The sequence below is a fragment of the Ailuropoda melanoleuca genome, chromosome 8 (genome assembly GCF_002007445.2).
Source record: "Ailuropoda melanoleuca isolate Jingjing chromosome 8, ASM200744v2, whole genome shotgun sequence".
NCBI classification, from domain to species: Eukaryota; Metazoa; Chordata; class Mammalia; order Carnivora; family Ursidae; genus Ailuropoda; species Ailuropoda melanoleuca.
Window position 1 is genome coordinate 94,615,707 of NC_048225.1, and position 22,941 is coordinate 94,638,647.

The 22,941-nt window shown below is 41.0% G+C and overlaps 2 protein-coding genes across 15 annotated transcripts in view; one reads left to right on the plus strand and one right to left on the minus strand.

Annotated features, from left to right (window-relative positions):
• LAMB3 (laminin subunit beta 3) overlaps positions 1–22,941 on the plus strand; it is a 141,771-nt gene that overhangs the window by 40,251 nt on the left and 78,579 nt on the right. The window contains exon 1 of one of the 9 annotated variants that reach the window (XM_034666920.1): positions 17,676–17,690. The exons of 7 other annotated variants lie outside the window; for them this stretch is intronic. The gene's annotated coding sequence lies outside the window, so the exon portion shown is untranslated. Of the gene's footprint in view, positions 1–17,675; positions 17,691–18,680; positions 18,698–22,941 lie in introns of those variants that run through there. One more of the 9 variants, XM_034666919.1, reaches the window with a different exon arrangement.
• Positions 1–22,941, minus strand: part of HSD11B1 (hydroxysteroid 11-beta dehydrogenase 1) — a 62,846-nt gene that overhangs the window by 33,614 nt on the left and 6,291 nt on the right. Inside the window, exons 1-5 of one of the 6 annotated variants that reach the window (XM_034666925.1) lie at positions 22,709–22,782; positions 18,031–18,181; positions 1,806–2,095; positions 932–1,062; positions 44–155 (exon numbers count right to left, since the gene is read on the minus strand). In XM_034666925.1, the coding sequence (XP_034522816.1) occupies positions 44–155; positions 932–1,062; positions 1,806–1,893 (331 nt within the window). In that variant the 5' untranslated portion in view covers positions 1,894–2,095; positions 18,031–18,181; positions 22,709–22,782. Of the gene's footprint in view, positions 1–43; positions 156–931; positions 1,063–1,805; positions 4,944–18,030; positions 18,410–22,708; positions 22,783–22,941 lie in introns of those variants that run through there. The other 5 variants (XM_034666926.1, XM_034666924.1, XM_034666922.1 and 2 more) reach the window with 5 other exon arrangements.

The following is a 22,941-nucleotide window of genomic DNA, read 5'->3' on the forward strand; positions in this document are numbered from 1 at the left end:
TTAGAGCAGGGTCCAGAAGAAGAGGGAGGAGAAGCGGCCTCACCCATGAGCTTTCCAGCTTGGGCAACAAATTGCTCTGCGAAGGTCATATTCTCCATGGAGCCAGCAATGTAGTGTGCTGAGGCTGCTCCAAGCTCCAGGCAGTGGGATACCACCTGTAGGGACACAATAGCAATGGTGTCGGTCTTGGCTGCAGACTTTGGGGGCAATCTCTGAAGTCATGGGGGTTTAAATGAGAAGTTGCTCACAACCCTGTTTTGATACAAATGGTAGAGACATGAGTGCCTGAGCGTGAGTTCAGTGAATGTGTGTGTGTTGCTAAAGGCAACCTGCCACGATCTTTGTCCTCTGTCTGAAGTATTTCAGGTAGGGTATAAATAAAGAAATCATCACAGTGCTGGGGTTTAAGTTCATGACTTGTGCTTATGAGTTTCTGTGAATAGAAGTATCTGAATTCATTATTGGTATGGATGCTTGTTTCCATGTGAGTAGCCCTAAGTTTGTGAATGTTTGTATCCTTGGGTTTGTAAGTGTGAGTATATGAGAAAGCATGTGTCTGAGAGTCTGAATGGGGATGAGAATATGAATTCATGAGTAGGTACTGGAATTTTGGTGTCCAAGCACATATCTATACATCCATGATTCCATGTCTAAATGTGTGTGCATAGGCATGGCTCTGAGGATGGATAGATAGATAGATATATAGATAGATAGATAGATAGATAGATAGATAGATAGATAGATAGATAGAGATAGATAGATGTGTGTGTGCATAGGAATGAATACTTAAGTGCATTATCTTTATATTCCCGGGGGTGCTTAAACCTGTGTGTGTGTGTTTGCGTCTGTGTCTGGATGCGCCAGCTTCTGTATGTTGGCGTGTGTATGTGACATAAGGGAGTACACGTGTCTGTGGGCACAGAACTCTCACCTTCTTTAGAGTTTCTTTAGACCTTGCTGTCACCACCACATGGGCTCCCATCTTTGCCAGATGATAGGCCATCTGTTCTCCAATGCCCTTGCTGGCCCCTGTGACAATCACTTTCTTTCCTTGGAGCATCTCTGTGAAACCCAAAAGGAAGTGAGGGCCATGCTCAACTCAGCAGCAATCTTCCTTCCACTCTGGATGTGGGGAACCTTATCTCAATGGCTAAAGGCTATGAGCCCAGACCAACTTTTCTCAAACTGCATACATCAATGAAGGAACAGTTCAAGTCTTTCAGAAATATGCTCTGAAAGGGAGGCTTAGCTTGACTGCTCAAAACAAGCCTTCTTGCTGTCCTTCTTAAAAATGTCCATAGACAGAAGCTTCAGCTAAGACACTGGAGTTCCAGACATTTCTGGACTACACAATTTTACTCAATTGAAATAAAACTCAAAAAGTCATCAAAACACATGTGCTCATAGAGATTCCAGGGATTTTCCCCCACTTCTATTTAGTCATCAACTCCAGAGTCCTTTCTTGTCTCCTACTTATCAGCCTCTCCTTAGAGCCCCATTATCTGGCTGTGCTGTAAATTTTGGAATTACCCTCATTTTTGTAGGGAATCTGAAATTGCTTTCCATTAAGGGTGCCAAATAAAGCATGGACTATTTGGCAATCTGTTGGCTACATGATTACCCCTCCCCACATCACTATTACCCAGAGCCCATGTCTGGAAGACACAGGAATACAGTCCCACCTCAGGGTTCCTCTTGTTCAGCAACTTTGGGGATCAGGAACTCATCTTGATCCTCAGAAACATTCCAGCCACCCCTGTGTTTTTTTAATCTATTCCTCCAAAATTAGATACATTGGTACTTACCTGGTCTGAATTCCTCATTCGTGGAATAGTAGTAGTAGGCCAAGAAGAACCCCAGAATGGGGGGGAGATATTTTTTCATAAAAGCCATCAGACAGAGACCTGGCCCGAGGAGCCCTGTAGGACACACAGAGAGAACCTACAGAGCTTTCTACAGCCTCCTAGGCAGGCAGCAGCCTCTGAATTGTGACATCAGGGACGGGGGAGGCTGGAGTAGTCTCAGGCGGTGCTAGCCAATTTCCCTGTCAGAGCAGCGATTGGCTTTGGGTGGGATCCCATTCGTCCCTGGCAGCCTGTGTGGTGGATTTCATAATGGACAATGTTTACTCCATTTCATTGAGCAAGAAGAGACTTCCAGATGGCCAAGCTCATGACTGTACAGGACTGGATTCCTGAACATCCCTACCCAGAGCCCATCTTCTTCTTAACACCATTTATGCCAAGAATCAACGGCCTTTCAAAAGTGGTATGTCAAAGGCAGAGAGAAAGTGTGTGCGGGGCTTCTGGGGAAATGTGAGTAATAGCAAATTCAAGCCAAATTCAAGCCAAATCTCACTCTTGGCCCCACCTCCCAGTCGGAAGCAATTAAAAATAACAGCACAAAACAGAAAAATAAGCTTAAGAAAAAAATGTGCACATCTTGGGGGGAAAAAAAAGCAAACAAGCCCTATAAGCCCCACACTCAAGTTCAATGAACAAGTATTACAACATCAAAGGAGAATGCAAGCCAGCCAGAGCCCAGATGGCGGGAAACCCAAGACCGGTTCAAGACTCTCAGGCAAGTGCAACGGAACGTACACTTATTACTTTAACAGCAAATAAAGAAGAAATAATGAGTGCCAAAAAAAAAAAAAAAAAGGCACCAAGCTATTAAACTGGGTCTCGTAAATGCTATAGAGGAACAAGACACATGAAGATGTAAGGAAGAGGAGATCTGGTCCAGAAGCAAAAACAACTAGCACCGTTGAAGCAAAATTAGCCCCCAAAGCCCACATCCAGCTAAAGATTGATCTAGTAACAATCAACGGGTCAGAGGGGGAAATGCCTAATAATTTAGAATGTATCACAGAAATATAGAAATAACCACTTCAGAATGTTTGTTACAAGAATTCAGTAAGGAACAGTCCTCAGGAAAAGAATTTAAGATATATTCTTGTTAAGTTTTTTAACTTCAAACCAACTAACCAAACATAAAAATTCCCCCATCACAGAGCAAATACAGAATTCTGCAAATTATCAAGAGTCGAGAAAACCACTGAAATGTTAGGATAAGAATGGGTACCTGTGTTTTGGGAGGAGGAATGTGGGTTGAGGGCGGGGGTTGGGGGTTCACACAAGATTAAAAGAAATTGAGTTATGACCCTAAGTCCAGTATATGGAAACACTCATTGAATTTTCACTTCAGAGTAGGGAAAATAATTTAAGACCCAGAGGAGATGAAATAATTTGTCAACAAAGGCTCACAGCTGTGAATTTCACTTCCAGAAAACAATGGAGATTTGACAACAGTTGAGGGCTAGCTAGAGCTCAAGGTTTATGGAGGACAAAATAGAAAAACAATATAAAGAAAATTCAAGTTGGAAATTACATTACATCCTGACAGAACTGCAAGCTATATATGCATAATATTGTAAAGGGTTTTATGCTGCCAAGACATGTTACGGACTAGACCCCATTTTCATCTCCAGAGGGAAGGAAATTTCAAGTTTTATTTTCTTAGTACTATCCTACTAATAGCAAAATTATAGAAAACAATGAAAAGTTGCTTTAAAATATGATCCTGCTGAAGTGGTAGAAAAATGGACAGACAAGGGAAGTTTATTATCTGATTAAAAAAAAGACTTTAAGGTGCACTACAGAAAGCATACATTTACAGAAGGCAAAAATAACAATGAGTAAGATAAACTGCAGGTGATAGAACATAAATGCATCGACTATTGCTGATTGTTGGCTGAACTAAAAAATGAAGTCCACCTTGTGCTGCTCAGAAGACCCATTTAGACACAAACAGGCACATAAAAAAACACAGACATTTTAATCATTATTGTGCTAGAAAATAAGGATACAGAGAAAGCATTCAATAAAGTAATTTTCATGAAATAGATGAAATAATTTTTAACCAGTAAAATGGATTTATGAGAAATGAAGACACTGTGATGGTAGATGATATATTAAGTCTTAGAGGTTCTCAAAATTTTTGATCTTAGGATCCCTACACATTCTTAAAAAGTATTGAGGCTCTCCATTTTTGCCTAGAGGCATACTTTGGAGATATTGTAGGTTCAGTTCCAGACCCCCACCATAAAGCAAATATCACAATAAAGTGAGTCTGATGAAGTTTTTTGTTTCCCAGTGCATGTAAAAACTATGTTTACACTATACTGTAATCTGTTTAGTGTGAAATAGCATTATGTCTTGAAAATATCTATGCTTTAATTAAAAAAATACTTTATTGCTAAAAGATGCTAACCATCCTCTGAGTTTTTAGCTAGTTTTCATCTTTTTGCTGGTGGAGGGTCTTCCCTCAATACTGATGGCTACCAAGGGATCAGGGTGGTGGTTGCTGATGGTTGGGTGACTGTGGCAATTTCTTAAAATAAGACAACGGTAAAGTTTGTCACGTTGATTGACTCCTTTTTTCATGAATGATTTCTCTGCAGTATACAATACTGTTTGATGGCATTTTACCCACAGTAGAACTTCTTTCAAAAATTGGAGTCAAGTCTCTCAAACCCGGCTGCTGCTTTATCAACTAAGTTTATGCAGTATTCTAAATCTTCTGTTATTTCAAAAATCTTCACAGCACCTTCAACAGGAATAGATTACTTCTTAGGAAACCACTTTGTTTGCTCACCTATAACAAGCAACTCCTCATCCATTAAGTATTCTCATGAGATTGAAACAATTCACCCATACCTTCAGGCTCCACTGCTAATTCTAGTTCTCTTGCTATTTCCACCACATCTGCAGGTACTTCCTCCACTAAAGTCTTGAACCCCTCAAAGCCATCCCAGAGAGTCAGAATCACCTTCTTCCAAATTCCTGTTAATGTTACTATTTGAGCCTCTTTTCATAAATCATGAATGTTTTTAATGGCACTAGAATGATGAGTTCTTTCCAGGAGGCTTTCAATTTACTTTGCCCAGATTCATCAGAGGAATCACTATCTATGGCAGCTATAACTTTATGAAATGTATTTCTTTTTTTAAATAAGATTTTATTTATTTATTTGGAGGGGAGAGAGAAAGAGAGAGACAGCATGGGTGGGGGGAGGGGCCAAGGGAGAAGGAGAAGCAGGCTCCCTGCTGAGCAGGGAGCCCATTGTGGGGCTTGATTCCAGGACCCTAAGATCATGACCTGAGCTGAAGGCAGATGCTTAACCACCCAGGTGCCCTGAAATGTACTTCTTAAGTAAAAACACTTGAAAGTCAAAATTAGTCCTTGATCCATGGACTGCAGAATGGATGTTGTGTTAGCAAGCATGAAAATAACATTAATCTAATTACACTCTCCATAAGATCCCCTTTGGTGACCAGGTGCATTGTCAATCAACAGTAATATTTTGAAAAAAAAAATTTTTTTTCTTTTCTGAGCAGTAGGTTTCAACAGTGGACTTAAACTATTCTGTAAATGGATGTGCTGTCATCCAGGCTTTGTTGTTCTATCACTAGATCACAGGCAGAGTAGGTTTCGTATAATTCTTAAGGACCCCAGGATTTTCAGAATGGTACATGAGCATTGGCTTCAACTTAAAGTCACCAGCTGCGTTAGGCCTTAACAAGAGAGTTAGCTTATCCTTTGAAGCTTTGAAGCCAGGCATTGACTTTTCCTCTCTAGCTGTGGAAGTCCTAGATGGCATCTTCTTCCAAAAGCAAGCTGTTTTGTCTAAATAGAAAACCTGTTGTTTAGGGGTGCCTGGGTGGCTCAGTGGTTAAGCATCTGCCTTCGTCTCAGGGTGTGATCCCAGCGTTCTGGGATTGAGCCCCGCATCAGGCTCCTCCTCTGGGAGCCTGCTTCTTCCTCTCCCACTCCCCCTGCTTGTGTTCCCTCACTCGCTGGCTGTCTCTCTGTCAAAAAAAGAAAAAAAAAAGAAAAAAGAAAAAAAATCTGTTGTTTAGTGTAGCCACCTTCTGTAATGATCTTAGCTTGATCTGGATAACTTGCTGCTTCATCTTGCAGTTTTAGGTTATGGAGATGGCTTCTCTCCTTAAACTTTATGAACCAGCCTCTGCTCCTGCAGTTTACTCACCTCTCAGCCTTCATAGAATTGAAGAGACTTAGGGCCTTGCTCTAGATCAGGATTTGGCTTAAGGAAAGGTCATGGCTATTTGAACTTCTATCCAGACCACTCAAGGGTTCTTCATATCAGTAATAAGGCCCTTTCGCTTCCTTATCATTTGGGCGTTTGCTAAATCAGCATTGTTAATTTCCTTTGAGAACTTTTCCCTTGAACTCACAACTGGGCCAGCTGGCACGGGAGCACTAGCTTTCAGCCTAGCTCGGCTCTTGGCACGCCTTCTTTGCTCAGGTTAATCATTTCATCTAGCTTACGATTTAAAGTGAGAGATGTGTGCCTCTTCCTTTCACTGGAGGGCTTAGAAGCTTATAGGGTGATTAGTTGGCCTAATTTCAATGTTGTTGTGTCTCAGGGAATAGGGAGGCCTGAGGGGAAGGAGAGAGATGAGGGAACGGCCAGTTGGTGAGGAGTTGGAACACTGTTTATTGATTAATTTTGCCATCTTACATGGGCACAGTTTGTGGAGCCCCAAAACAATTACAATAGTAACGTCAAAGATCACTGATCACATACTATAACAAAGATAATAATGAAAAAGTTTGAAATATTGTAAGAATTATCCAAGTATAACACAGAGACAAAACGTGAGCAGTGTTGTTGATAGACTTGCTTGATACGGGGTTGCTGTAAACCTTCAACTTATAAAAAACACAATATTTGCAAAGCACAATAAAGCAAAATGCAATAAAATGAAGTGTGCCTATATATGGCTTTAACTATTGATATTGATGTATTAGAAATTGAGACTGGGGGGCGGGGGGAGTCCCGGCTGGCTCAGTTGGTAGAGCATACGACTCTTGATCTTGGGGTTGTGAGTTCAAGCCCCATGTTGGGTGTAAAGACTACTTAACATGTTTTTTGAAAAAAAATAAGTGGAGGTTCCTTTAAAAGAAATTAGGACTGAGAATTTTTTTGAAGTAAGTTCTACGCCTAACATGGGGCTTGAACTCACGACCCTGAGATCAAGTGTTCTGTGCTCTACCGACTGAGCCAGCCAGTCACCTAAGACTGAGAACTTTTTTTCAACTCAAGAATATATAAGTACACATGTATTATGCTTTGTATTATCACACATCCTGTAGCTTCTAGAAAACCCACGAAAGAATAAGAAAAAAGGCAAATAATGTCTTAATGTGATTATGAAAATAGTGGACCTTTTTACCCCCAAGAGGATCTTGGGTGTGCCACTTTGACCAGATTATGTAATAAACATTGATCCACCGTACGTCCATATCTTCATGCCTGCTTTTCTCATTAGCCTGTAAGCTCCTGGAGTATGTGGACTGGATCTTTTTATCTTTGTCTCTCTCCATCTCCCCCTAGCCCTGCTCCAAAAGAGGCATTCAGTGAACTTTGCTGTTTTAGTGTTTCTGAGGTGCTGCAGCAATGAGAAAATTGCTATCTTTCTGCAGCCTTCTTAAATCCAGGGACATCACTGGGATTCAGCATTCCGGTTAGAACCTCAAGCCCCACTCCCTACTCCTCTTCTGGTGGTTCTCAACGTAGTAAAAAAATAAATAAAAAAGACAAAAGGAAATATGAATGTTTCACCTAGCAATTGTTTTGAGTCATATTTTCACTATTCAAGTAAAGTTCCTTTCACTGCCATGGCAATGAAACTAGCTGTTGCCTCCACTCCTTCATGCAGGCCCTCCTTTGTAATGCATCAACCATGCACACTTTAGAGCAGGCTTTCAGTGAAATACCTAAACACAACCTGGCAGTCTTAAAAAATTCAGAGTGGGTCCCTCTCAGCTGGAGGTACATGTCCCAGCCCAGCCAGAAATTCTGATTTGATCATTCTCACCTGAATAAGTGGGTCAAGAAGCAACGAGGTGAGAAAAGCAGGCCGTTGAATGGGAAAGGGACTATGAGGGATGGGCCAGATCAGATAGGACAAACAGTGGGTGGCAAAACTGTGAGGAAAGGCAGCCAAAGAGGAATTTCCATGCATTTGGCATAAGATGTGGATCGTGAAAGGTGCACCTGTCATTTCTGTGGGGCTTTTCGGGACTGTTTAGTAGCTTTGTTAAGTGGTCTCTTCTTTTTGGAAACTAATCTTACCAGGGGAAGAGTGGGAAGACCTCAGAGTAAAAGGTGGGTGAACCTTTTCATTTTGGAGATTCTCCCTTCCCTGGGAAAACACCACCAACATGCTGAGACAGGAAAGGATCTTAGCATATTAGAATGCATAAAATTCTCCCTTTCTCTTTACTTTTCCCACCCATCCCAATCCAGTTTCTTAGGTCTGATTTTTTAGGAACTCAGTCTGCACCATGGCTGCCAAAATCTGTTCCAGGCTATGGACACAACCACTACTTTATGTCATTTTATCTAATAACACAGGTTCCTCCGAAGTCCCTCCTTTCTTTTTCCTCTCCTGTATACCTAATGAGATGTGGGGGAGAAGTTCTTCGTCAATCCTTCTGCATGACCTAATGGACAGATTTTGCTCCTAATGGACAGATTTTGCTCATCTTCTCTAACTAGTGTAATCTCAAGATCAGGAAAATGAACTAGAGATGGGCTAAGCTGCGCTGTGTATGCTGTCCTGTCCTCACCTGTCACATATGGTCTGTGGCTGGGAGACTGTTGGGGCAGACTACCTAGAATCCATTTGTGTGGGAGAGTCAAGAGCCTCTTGGGAAAGAAAAGGTACCTGATGAGGCCGGGAGTGTGGTCTGATCTCTGCCCCTCAGTGGGAGTGGGGCAGAGACAATTCTAAACATGCTGTAGTTGCAGTTTTTCAGGTTTTTCCTTTGGCCTAACTCCCATGGATTTGCATCTGAGCATGGAGAAGAGATAGGGCCCACCTACAGTAAGTGAAAAAGTTACTCCCTGGCAACTTTGGTAAAACACTGGTAATATGAGAGGAGCAGTGGGAGAGGCCCACACAGCTGAGGTGGCTGACTCCAGCAGGGCCACCACACAGCTCACACATTTGGTCTTTGGCCCATCTTGTGTATTTTCTTGGTCATTCAGTCCAGCTTTCAGGAAGCACATCAAGATGGCATGGCAGACTCAGCTGGGTGTGTTTCTTTAGGGTGCCCATGCCCTCAACATTAGAGAGAAACCACATCCCTTCAGTGGGAAGCAGGTTTGCCAGATTAGCAAATAGAAATACAGGACATCCAGTTAAATTTGAATTGCAGAATACGTTTTTAAGGATACATATAGTCAACAAATATATCTGAACCATGGATATATATAAACAGCAAGTACATTTTGGGGCTGTGTATAATCTCAACTATTGTGTTAGGGAGGAAAATTTTTCCTATGCCTTTTAAGGTTCTTCTAGCTGATCTAAGAATCAAACTGACATAAGCAAGATTAACAGGAGAAAATAAATAAAAAAGTTAAATAACATGTATGCCTCCTATATACATGGGAGAGACCCAGGAAAACTAACTTCCTGAAAAGGCTGATGCTACCCCTGAAATACCATCTCCAGCTAAAGACAAAAAATGTGGGTGGGGAGTCAGCTATGGGAAGTTACCAGGAAAAGCACAGTACTCAAGTGTAAGGTTGTTATTCAGATTTAAGTCCCTGCTTTCTCCATTGATAACAGTTTCTAGGGAATTAGAGTCACCTCCTTCCTCCTGATACTGAGGGATACACCCTTACAAATGGAGATTTTCCCCTTATACGTGTAAATGTCTCTTACAAAAAGGTAACTTCTACTTGGTTTTCAGAGCTTCTCTTGTGCCTACAATTTATTAAAAATAACCAACTTAGAATAATCAATGTGCCAAAAAGACATATCTTGGGGTGGTAAAATTTCCTACAACTGAATGGGATATACTTATACTAAAACAGTATTCCTTGTTTATCTGAAATTCAGGTTTAACTGGGCATTCTGTGTTTTATCTGGCAATCCCAGAAGTGGCACAGAGCTCTGGGAACACTGGGAAACTGGGCCTTAGGTAGTCACAAAACATTCTTGACCATGGCCATTGATAGCAGAGGTCAGACTGCCTCATCCACCTACCTTCACACAATGAAACCCAGCATCCTGGCCACAGACAGCCCCCCAAAGGGCCTTAAGTAGGAAGGAGGAAAAGGGACATGTGTGCCATATGGTGGCTGAGGTGAGATTTCACCTGCTAACATTTATTTAGTACTTACTATGGGTCAGGTCCTACGAATGTAAAGTAAATAAAATGCTTTCTATGTCCGGGAAGAAGACAGACCGGGAAGTAAACAAAATGTATAAAGAGCTACTAGTGATCTGATCAAAGTCTATGGTGGAGGCTGTGGAGGGCAGGAAGAATTTCCTCTGCTCTTCAAATTTGTTCTAGCTGGACTAATCATCGAATTGAGAAAAGACAGATTAATGGGAGAAAATCGTGTTTAGTTTTGTACATATGGAGAATCCACACAGACATGGAATTTCAAAGGCAGTGAGGCAACATGAGGCTTATATGAGCTAAGGAGAGGGGTAGGGGTCTGAGGGTACAAGGGATGGGGGGAAGCATTAGCAGGAGGGTGAAAGGAGATGTTCGAAAAACAGAGATTGCCCTATTATGCAGATAAGTTTCTTAGGTACAGAGGAATCTCCTCTATAGCTCTCTTCCTGGTATAAGCAGCCAGCTGAGGGGAGATAAAGAGCTTTTCCTGAATCTGCTGGCTTCTGACTGCTTTTAATTCAAAATAATGTTCACGCCAAAGTGGCCCATCTTGGGGCAGTCTGTAGTTCCCTCCTCTGAAACTTCCCTGGCATTTCACACATTAAAAGTTGAGCTGGTAGATTGTCTCTGCTTATTGAACCAGTCCTGCCAATAGGTCAGTTTAGTTAAACTCATTCCAGGAGGTGGTATTTCAGGTGTGTCCTCAAAGTTAGGCCTATGGTTCAAGCAATGAGGTATTAAATAAGAGGCATTTCTATGGAAACAAAAGAAAAACAATGGTTAACGATCGGCTCAGGTTATAAACTGGTTTCTGAGCTCTGAAGGAAGGACAAAAGAGAAAATTTCTGGATGTCCAGCTTGAAGCATCTTCAGATAGTGTGAAAGCAGCCAGTGACAGATTTTTCTTGTTTGTGGTTTGAATGTCTTTGATGATATTTTTGCCCATGAAGATTGCCTATATGTGAGCTGTCATGGTGATTTCTCTGAGGTTTACATCAAGTTGTTCATATTTAGTTTGCAGGGCTTCAGGAAAAAGGGCATTTTAGTTCTCAAATGAATCCAACTCAGGAAGTGAGAGAAAAATAAAAAACATTAGTTTGGAGGGTTGTAGCCAGGCATTGGAGGACACTAGAAGAAATCAGGATCTAGTCTAGAATCTAATATTTACTCAGGTCTGTTGCTGAAACCTATTTTTTCTCTATAATCACCCCCATTTCTACCGAAGATAGCCAAATTAATAATTTGTTTGCAAAATAAGCCTAGTTTCAAAAACAAGCAAGCAAACAAACAAAAAACACTTGGCCTGATTATTTACATAAGTGCAACAAGAATAGCAGTTGGCCATAGAGGCTTTTTAAAAACCTGCTTTGGGGCACCTGGCTGGCTCAGTTGGAAGACTGTGCAACTCTTGATCTCAGGGTCATGGGTTCAAGTCCCATGTGGGGTGTAGAGATTACTTAAATAAATAAATAAATAATTGAAAAACTGCTTTGCTAAAAGTTTTCATAAGGTGTATCTAGATTGAATTCTTAATAAATAGTCTTTTGAGGCCAGAGGCTTAGTCAAATACTTGCCATGAGATTTTGCCTGCAATACCTGTGGATTTGGGTTAATTACTCTCTTCTTGAGGTTCCCAAAATGTCCTGAGGTTCCTATACCTGCCACGAAATGATTTTACTCACCACATAGGCTGCTGGGAACTCTGAAAGCAAGGTACCAGGCTAATATATCCAAGGGACTTTATTGGCTCCATAAAGTCAGCCTTAGTTCCTTAAAGCAGTCTGGTCATATCTGAGTCTATGTATGTTTCCTTAAAATATGAAATTCTAGTCAAAGTCTTGGTAATACAACCAATGTTTCCAATTATATCTTGTTATAAGGAGAACAGTTTCTTATTGAACTTACACAAATAAATATATTGCCATGAAAATATAAGAATACTCACTGAGGGTTTTTAAATTCTGGAGGGACAAGGTAGGGAGGAAAAGATAAATGTTTCAATTCTGCTTACAAATGTATAATTTATCACATTGATATAAGTCAGCCAGCTTAAGAGAAAAAGTTTCCTGAAATCTGGAAAACCAAAACACTTAAAAATATCAGCAATGTTTTAAACAAAAAGTCATAAAAATGATAATCATCCTCTCCATGCAGTCCCAAGTTGTTAATTCTTTGAATCCAGTTTTTCCACTGGTTTTGGAAATTCTTACCTAGTTCAATTTTGTGATCTTAAGATGATCAGAAACCTGTACTCAGAGTTTTTTCTCAGTGTCACTTAAGATGAAACACATTTGTAACAGCACTGAAGTAAAACAGTAACTGTAAATGACAAGACTTACAAGTGACCACAGTTAAAGATCTGATTAGACCTCATTACAATGCAATTGACAAAGAAATTTGGTTATTTCTGTGACACACAACATTCCAAGGTAAGAACATACCAGGACATCAGATTTCTAAGAGTGTCATACAATTTTTAGAACACTTGGTTTAATAAAATATCTGCATAAATATAACCCAATAGGGTTTACTATCCCTTACTTGACAATACTTCCCATGTAATTTAACATGCCAAATAAGCCTACTTCATTTAATTTCTCACAAAATCTTTGAAATGTTCCAGGAGTGCTCTGGAACATGTTAGTTAGAGTGTGGTCAAAAGACATCATTTTAGAATTTCCTTTTGGGATCATAAATTATTATGAAACAATATTTAATTACGTACTTAACCAAATAGACAATAAAATATTTCAAAGGCAAATACAGAAGGTTAAATAGTTGTAAGCAATATTTAACCTTTTAAATATTAAAACTCAGTTTCCTTAAGTAATCAGACTTGATAAACGTAGGAAATTATTTTGGCAAAACACAGAGTGCTTGTTTTCCAGGTAGATAAATTTAAAGGTGAAGAAAAACTTTTGTTTGCAACTTCTTTTTTTTTTTTTTAAAGATTTATTTATTTATTCGACAGAGATAGAGACAGCCAGAGAGAGAGGGAACACAAGCAGGGGAGTGGGAGAGGAAGAAGCAGGCTCAGTGCGGAAGAGCCTGATGTGGGGCTCGATCCCATAACGCCGGGATCACGCCCTGAGCCGAAGGCAGACGCTTAACCGCTGTGCCACCCAGGCGCCCCTTGTTTGCAACTTCTTATTAAGAGCAGACCAATAGTTCAAGAAAACTTTGTCTTTTTACCAAAGAGAGAGAGAAAATTTTAATTTTGCATCAGTGTATTTTTAATATTAAAACTCATTTACTTGCTTAAATTGACTCTAATCTTAGCCAGTACTAACCACACATAAAATTCCTTTCCAGATTCCTTTTCCATAAACCTTCTGCAACATTTTTACATTCGGATTTTGTCCTAAGTTTTCCCTCCTTAAATAACCAGCCTTTATTTAGGACAAAATTACTTTCTTTCCCCTCAACAAAAATGTGTTCCCATTCCTCATGCTGCTGCTGCTTCTTCTTTTTTTAATCCCCAGACGCACATCTTACTTTCCTTGCATACAAAATTATTTTCTTTATTATTTTCAGTAGTCTTAATTACATTTATTAAAATTTTTCTCTTATAAACTGTAATTTCTAATGAAAACGAAGTAGTAAGCAATTTGTGAACTGTTACACCAGTATTCTTTAGGTTGGCAAATTTATAAATACATTTTATAATTTCCAGAAATGTGCTTTTTCATAGTACAACGGTTCAATAAAGCACAAATCGTGTTTACTAGCAGACCTGAATTTATCTTTAGTTTCTCTGTAATTAAACAAGAGTAAATAAACCAATGTTCAGTACTTAATGTTTCATTATTTTATCTTGTTTGGAAATGATCTAGATATTCAACAAATTTTACAATGTATCATTTAACTTAGCAAAACTTTATAAAGTTTCAGGTTACGAAAGATTTTGGAAGCTATTTAAAAATTTACCTACAAAGCTTTTATCTTATTTACATCTATTTAATTTAGTTGTTCTTAATAATTGTGTTTAGATTACCCACAAAGCATCATGAGGCATTAGATAAAGTCAATGATTATTTGAAATTTTTTTTCTTTTGGCGAATTTTGCAACAGAGATATAGCATGAACTTACTTGACTTTCAGTAAATATAGGCAGAATAAAAGTTTTACATTTAATGCTGATAACTCTAAATATATGTCTATTTTAATTAAACTAACAACTTCAAATTAGCTTTTTAATACTGAATATTTTCCCGGATCATGTAAACAAGAAAAACATTTGGGTTAGTTTCTCTTCCTGAGTTTTAGAATGCCCAAGTTTTACAAATGCTTGCCTTCAAGCCAACTAAAAGAGCTCTTTAGCAAATTAATTTTAGCAATACCACCTGGAAGTAGAGAAAATGCCTCATATTTACAACATATATGGTCACACACTCAGAAACAAAATCTTAGAGCTTTTATTTTTGCTATTATTTGTGAAGAGGACGGAAAGACCCAATTTTTAAATACCTCCCTTGACTTTTTTTTTTTTCCCTGATGAAAAACTCTCTTTAAATTTGTATTTCAAAGAATGGCCCTTAGGTCCTAAGGAAGATGGGGGAGGGAGATTTACATCACAAAGGCACAGAGTAAGTGTCCAAGTTCTCTCAGAGGTGGAGATTTCGAGCATATCTGCCTATTATCAGAGGTGCTGGAGTCTGACCACGAGAGCCATTTCAGCAGTTTTTATTATAAAAAGCCTTCCTCCCTCCCTTCTTTCCTTCAGCCTCAGGTGAGGGTGGGCTGTATTTACCTTTCAAAGACATGATATTTATAATTTCAAGGGACAGAGAAAGAAATAAAAATGTTTTTTCCCCTCAAATTTCAGGGTAATTGCTATCAAAAATTTACTTTTTTTTTTAAGTATAGGGAATTTTGTTCTGATATTGTATTTATATCTACCAACATACTGAGAGGAATAGGTGAGTTTTGGGGATTAGTAAAGATCGGTGGGCTTTGACTTTTATTTTTAGAGTTGCATTTCTGGTTTTGAGAGATTTGTAAGACAAAGACAGTTGTTTCTAATTCTCCCAAAGAACTGGATTACAGCCTGAACATCAAGGGACTGGCCTGCTTTTTAGACTAAATTTGCTTCTTTATATCAGGGGGATTTTTAAGTAAAATGAGAATCAAAAGACCTATGCCTTTGTAAAGTCTGTATAAAGCATTTCAACAAAAGCCTCTTTTCTGGGTACACAATTAAACCTTGCTTCTATTAGCCCCAGAATATTAGCCTTTTGAGATCATTTGTAGGAGGGCCTCAGAGAAATTTTGGTTCTGTTTCCTCTGGGAAGGGAGGTTATGAATAGTCATCAACTAATTCCTCTCTAAATTTGGTAGGATTTTCTGGAGGGAAAAAAAAAGCCTTTGTAATTTAAAAGGTCTGCTGCTGTCCAGGCGAAAGAATTCTTCTGCAGTGAGAAATCGAGGACATACCTGTAAAGGACATGGCACAGGAATGCCTAAAGCTGGCAGATCCTGATTATAGAGCCCCGGGAGGTAGAAACAAAGCCAGCCTCACTGCCAATCTTGGGTGCTTTTATTAAGTTAATTTCCTGGCATTCAGCATTTACATAAGCAGCTTGCACACTTTGAACCTAGAGAATAGGCTGGATGCTCCACCCTGTGCACTTTGTAGGGAAAGGGAAGTTGAAACAGGCAGATTTTAGGAAGATTTGCATTGGATGTGGACATTTATTTTTGTCTTAAGTCTAATTTCTATTCTTTTATCAAAGGAATCCCTAAGGCTAGCTATTACACTAATAAGACAATTGAGAATTCTATAAAGAATATTTTTCTTTTAAATATAGCCAATTTAAAGGATCTGTCGTCTGGCCATTGAGGAGTAGGGTCTATTAATAGCAACTCAAAGCTATAAGCCTTTTAATGGCTTAACCAAAGACACAACAGGCATTCAAAGAGGGCGTAGATGATGCAGCCCCTGTATCCGAAAGTTTACTCCCAAGATTAGTCTAAGAAAGAAAAGATCTTCACTGCACAGGCAGTAAGGATGGTGTACTGAAAATGGTGTCTCTGGTCTCCCATGAAATCATAAGACACCTCCAGTCACAGACCGCTAATCTGTGACACTAGGCAAGTGCTATTGAAATGGGACTTCCCAGCAGTCATAAGGAATGAAGGTTGAGAAGACAAAGGTTCCTATGGTCTAGAACTTCTCTTGAGGAACACCACTGAGAGGTGGCAGGCCCAGGATGAAAGGTGGGGGAGAGAGAGTCAGAGTTAGATTCCCCCAGTCTTTTCGACTGGCCACCAAGGTGTACCCTGGTAAGTACACCCTCCAGATGATGGAGACCAAAGAGAATATTCTCATTGGTCACAAAGCCAAGCTCTAAGGACATAGAACAAGACAAAAGGAAAAATCTTATATGCATCTTAACAGCTTTAGCTAAAGCCTTGGGTCTCTTGTGATATGGAAATATTGGGGTTCAGAGCAAATGGTCAAGAAAGAATTCTTGAGAATATCTTCAGTGCAAAAAGGTGGTTTTATTAAAGCACAGGGACTGGACGCATGTGCAGAAAGAGCTGCACTGGGGTGGTGAGAAGTGGCCAATTGTATACTTTTAAATTGGGAGGGGGTTAGGGACAGCACGAACCTCCAAGGTATTTTGGAAACAGGGTTTCCAGGACCCTGAGTGAACTAGCTATTGTTGGAAAGGTCATTTATTACTGTTTAGTAAAAACTCAGTCACAAGACCCTTCAGTTGTATATCAGTGGGCCATATGCTTGGAGGATGATTGCTAACATATATCTTGGGGGGTAGAGATAAAGTTTCCAAAGGAATTTCTATATGTTTAAAGTAGACTCACAGGATCCTGGGGGGTGTAGGGGAGAGGGTGTCAGGCTAAGATTTCCAAAGTGTCAACATTGAGGCAGCTGAGCTCCCAGAGGAAGGTCACTCTGCCTGTTTCAAGGACTTGTCAATGGGCTGTAAGTAGTAAGGAAATTTAATTTTTCTTTTTTTTTTTTTTAAAGATTTTATTTATTTATTTGACAGAGAGAGAGACAGCCAGCGAGAGAGGGAACACAAACAGGGGGAGTGGGAGAGAAAGAAGCGGCTCCCAGCGCAGGAGCCTGTTGTGGGGCTCTATCCCAGAATGCCGGGATCATGCCCTGAGCCAAAGGCAGACGCTTAACGACTGAGCCACCCAGGCGCCCCGGAAATTTAATTTTTCTTTTGCCTTTGTTTCCCTTTTTTTTTTTTTTAAAGATTTTATTTATTTATTTGTCAGAGAGAGAGAGAGAGAGAGAGAGAGCAAAGGCAGGGGGAATGGCAGGCAGAGGGAGAAGCAGGCTCCCCACTGAGCAAGGAGCCTGATGTGGGACTCTATCCCAGGACACTGGGATCATGACCTGAACGGAAGGCAGGCGCTTAACTGACTGAGCCACCCAGGCATCCCTGGCCTTTGCTTCCTGCATCATTTTGGAGCCACACTAATACCTAGGAGGTATGTGCCACAGGTTTGGGGACTGTGTGCTGTTTTACTGTGAACTACATTGCAGGGAAGTTGGTGGGCAACCTAGCGTCAATCTAATACATTCCATAACAAAAGACACAAAGGACATGGACAAAGAAAAACAAAGACCATCTCTGGAAAGAAATGGATCAGTAACCAAAGAGTAGTCTAGCATATTTACCAGATTTGCTACACCCAAGGAACTAGTTCCACAAATATTTTCTCCTGCTAATCTAAATTTAGAAAGAGGGAAAAAGGACTCTCACCACTCTCACTCCACTGGACTCTGTAGATAGAGATTCTGGGAGACTGACATGGTAAGAAATCTTACCTTCTGCCAGCTGTATGTCAGATGTCCCAGGATCTTTGAGCAGCAGCCGTGTCTGGGGCAAGCGGTATGCAGTGAGTTAAAGTATCCTGTTGACTATGTCAACTGCTGGGGAGGGAGAATTTCCTCTGCACTTCAAGGTCCGTCTGCTGGACTAAGAATCAAATCGACATGAGACAGATTAACAGGAGAAAATCAAAGTTACTTTCAGACATACAGTGAATCCACACAGACATGAAATTCCAAAGACAGTGAGGCAACATGAGGCTTATATAAGCTAAGGAGATGGGCAGGGGTCTGAGGATACAATGGGAAAAAGACCATTAGCAGGAAGGTGAAAGGAGATGTTTGGAAAACGAAGATTGCCCTGTTATGCAGATAAGGTAAAGAGGAATCTCCTTTATAGCTCTCATCCTGGTATAAGCAGGCAGTTGGGGGGGAGATAAAGAGCTTTTCCTGAATCTGCTGGGTTTGGATTGCTTTTAACTCAAAATAATATTCATGCCAAGGTGGCCTATCTTGGATGGCTGCCTTTGGCCTCCCCAGGATGTAAAGAAGGAAATAGGCTGTCCCATGTGGGGGACGAACAAGTAGGCAAGGCCTTAGAGGCAAGGTTAACCTTGATCCATTTTGAAACAAGAACAGGAATACTCCAGGCAAGTGAGGAAGGGTAAGTGTGAGCGCTGAGTTGGGTTCCAGGAGTGTGTGTGGGAGAGGGGAGGGCTGGTTTGTAGAACATTCCAAGCAGAGGAAGCTGTGGGAGAACATAAAAGGAGGTGTGAAAGCGAATGGCATGTTTGGGAAACTGCAAACAATTCCATATGGCAGGATCACTGAATTTAAGGGGTGAGGTTACATGGTTAGAAATCTGCCTAGAGAAGTAAGCAGGAATCTCATCTTTGAGGGCCTTGAATATCTACGGCTGGAATCTGTAGTTGTGGCCATTCACTTCCAGACTTGGAACCTCTGCACCCTGGGGTCCCCACCCCTATTCCAGAACTCTGCCTGTTTACTGGCCTTTTGTCTTCCCTCCTGCCTTGTGTCAAAGATTCTGGGTCCCCTGCACTCCTTGGGCTCATCAATCCAGCCTCCCTTCCTCCATCAACATTTCACTCCTTCTGCATGCTATGCCAGAGCCTCTGGAGGTTTCTGGCCTTCTGGAGCTATGCTCAACAATGTTACTGGGCTCCCCTAACCTGCTAGATTTTTCTACCATGACTTCTACCGGTTGGTTCTGTTTATATTTACCTGACTTCTCAGTAGCCTCTCTTTCCTGCCCCAAAGCATCTTCCCTAGGATTCTGTCCATTTATATTCTCTGGGCTTTCTTCCTTCTTCTCTGACTGCTTCTTCTCAGTGTTCTTTATAGGCTTCCCTTCCCTTTTGGATTCCTTGAATGTTGGAGTTGGCCTTGATTCTTTTCTCACTCTTTCTTCTCTCTCTTCCCTATGGGGTTTCCCTCACTCCAATGGCCCCAATTATTATCTTTGTGTCGATGAAACTTAAAAATCTCTATCTCCTGTGCAACATTGTCTCCTGTGTCAGGTGGCGTAACCAACTGCTTACTCAACCTTGTTCCTTTTTAATGCCTCCTAAACACCTCAAATTCAACGGCCTGAAACTGACCTGATTTTTTAAAAACAGCTTTTTTGAAGTATAATTAATATACCAGAAAATTATCTTGTGGTAAGTGTACAATTCAGCAGTTTTTAATAAATTTGCAAAGTTGGGAAACCATCACCACAAGAGAATTTTAGGACATTTCCCTCACCCCAGAAAGATCCCTCTTACCCATTTACAATTACTCCCTGTTGTTATCCCCAGCCCCAGGCAGCCAATAATCCACTTTCTGGCTTGCATATTAGTGGAATTACATAACATGATCTTTCATGTCTGACTTCTCTGACTTTAGCATAATGTTTTTGAGCTTCACCCATATTGTAGCATGTATCAATACTTGTTCCTTTTCATTACCAAATCATATTTCATTGTATGGATATACCATATTTTGTTTATCCATTTACCAATAAACAGACATTTGGAATTTCCACTTTTTGGCTATTACGAACAGTGTTGCTATAAACATTGGTGTGGAAGTCTTTGTCTAGACATGTTTTTGTTTCTCTTGGGTATATACCCACGAGTGCTTTGCTGGGTCATATGGAACATATATGTTTCACTTTTTAAGAAACTGCTAAACTGTCTCCAGTGACCTTACTATTTTTATTCATCTCCTAGGGATTCTTTCTTTCTTTCTTTCTTTCTTTCTTTCTTTCTTTCTTTCTTTCTTTCTTTCTCTCTCTCTCTCTCTCTCTCTTTCTTTCTTTCTTTCAGATTTTATTTTATTTATTTGACAGAGAGAGACAGCAAGAGAGGGAGCACAAGCAAGGGGAGTGTGAGAGGGGAAAGCAGGCTTCCTGCTGAGCAGGGAACCCAAGGTGGGGCTCCACCCCAGGACCCTGGGATCATGACCTGAACTGAAGGCAGACACCTAACGGCTGAGCTGCCCAGGTGCCCCCTCCTAGGGATTTCTATTTCAATTAATGGCTACACCATTCACCCTATGAATACTCCAGAACCTTGGAACTCTTTTTTTACTCCTCCTTCTCCATATCACATTACTCATCAAGTCTAGTCAATTCTACTTCCCAAGTATCTGTAGACCCATCTCTCAATCTTGGCCTTCACTATGACTGTCCTAACTCAGGCCACTGTTATTTTCTGCTTTAGGAATCTCCTCATTCTTCTGCCTATCTCACCTTCTCTAATCCATTCATTAAAAAAAAAAAAGGTTGTGAAACATTTGATGTGTGCAAAAAATATATGAACCATAAATAAAGTATAATAATAGAGTGAAAGCCTTATGGGCCTACCATCCAACATAACCATTGCTGACACTTGACCATTGCCAACACTGCAGATGTGCCCTGTGGGCTCTACTCCATCCAATTCTTCTTCAGTGGTTCCCTATTGTTCTTAGGATAAAGTCCAAACTCACTATTTTAGGTTTGTAAGTTCTTTGTAAGTTTTGAAATCCTTTCCCAGGGACTACTTACCCACCCACCCCCATTCTTTTCCTTCAGATTCTTCCGTTCAGAATCACCCTCCCTGCTCTCCCTTGGACCAGGTGACACTGGGCATTTCTCTTATCACAGCTCCCATCACTTGGTATTCACAGTTGTTTGCTGGTTTTTCCCAACACCTAGCTCTGGGACAGCAGAGGCCTGGTCTGTCTCGCCAGTGTATCTCCAGTGTTTAGCATGGTGCGTGGCACACAACAGGTTCTCAGAAAGCATTTTTCGAGTATTTAAAGGAAAGTGATTTGCATACATCCAGATAAAGATGTCTGGTAGGTATCTGGAGCTCAAGAGAAAGGTCTAGGCTAAAGATACAGATTTGGGAGAATTAAATCTTGTCAGTTAAAATCGAAACTGTAGGAGTAAATGAGACAGGGACCAGGATGAAGAGTACAAGGTGGGGGGGATAGTACATTAACATTTATGGCTCAGGCAGAAGAGGAGAACCAGTGAAGGAGGGCAAGACGGAGCAGGAAGCAGGATGACCTGAGAAAACAGGGAACCCAGTTCGCGGGGTGGGGGTGGGTGTTGTCTCAATGAGATGGGAGAGGTTACAGCCTTGAAGCTTTGTGAGGTCAAGGAGGATGATAAAGTGACAGGAATACATTGGGTCTTGCGTATAGGAGTCCCTGGAGACCGTGTCAGAGGGTTCTGAGGAGCTAAAGCCAGAAGAGAGTAAAGGGACATGAAGAAATGCCATGTTTAATGTGAGCCTGGGGATACTTTTGAGTTTGCGAAGTATGCAGATCTGAAAGAAGGTTCTGATTGGTAGGATAGCAATGAGTTAAGCTTTCATTCAAATGTTTTTGAGCATTTTTTTTTTCTGTGCGGGACACTGTGTTAGGCTGAGCATATGTTCAGCTTGTGAGAAAGATCCAAGAGTCCACAGACAGGTATGATTTACACGACTTTGGAAAAGGGGACTCCAGGACGTACCCTGAGGGTGGATATTGAACCCTTGTCTTCCACTTGCAAATTCAGTGAGTTCCTCAGCCTAAGGTGTTTCTTTCCTTTGGGTTTTGGGAGGCAGATGGGTGTGGCAGTCCCATTCATCCAGGTCTCTTGGAGCGGGAGGAAGAAGGTGGGGAGAAAAACTCCTTAAGGTCTCCTTTTCCTCAGGCTTGACTACAATATGTACCTCTCACTGTCATTTCCCCCTCCTGATCTTTAGTCACACATGGAAGGCAAGAAAGTCCTTCCTCGGTTGGTTGAATTTTCCATTTTCTATCTGACCCGGAGGGTTCAGGAAGTTCGAGGGCTTGGAAACCGCCCCGGGGGCAAATGACCTCATAGGAATGGAATGAGTTTTTAGGTTTAGGAGCTAAGCGTTTTAACAAGCTTCTGCCAGCAGAGGGAGCCCCAGGGTTGGGAGAGAAAGATCCGACCGCAGGTTTAAAATGCGAAGGGGTCTCGGTTTCTGACAAAATTTTTAGCCATCCAGAGGTATTTATGGGTTAAGTTCAGATGACACAGGGGATGAAAGAGGGAGGGAGGGAGGAAGATAGACTCATAATACACTGACATATACACAGAAACAGTTCACACACACACACACACACACACATCACATATCCCGCCCGCTCACCCCTCCCTAGACGCACTCACAATTTCGGCTCCAGTCCAGTAGTTCCTGAACCTTTGCTGTGCAACTGAATCATCTGGGGGAACTAAGGGCAGATTTCCAGGCCCCCTCAAGGCCGGTGGAATCCGAACCGGCAAGGGCAGGACCTAGGCATCTGTATTTTTACAAAGCTCCCCAGGCGATTCTGAAGTGAATGTGGACAGACTGGTGAGCTGCTCTGGGTAATTAGGTAAATACTTTAACTATAGCTTGTTCG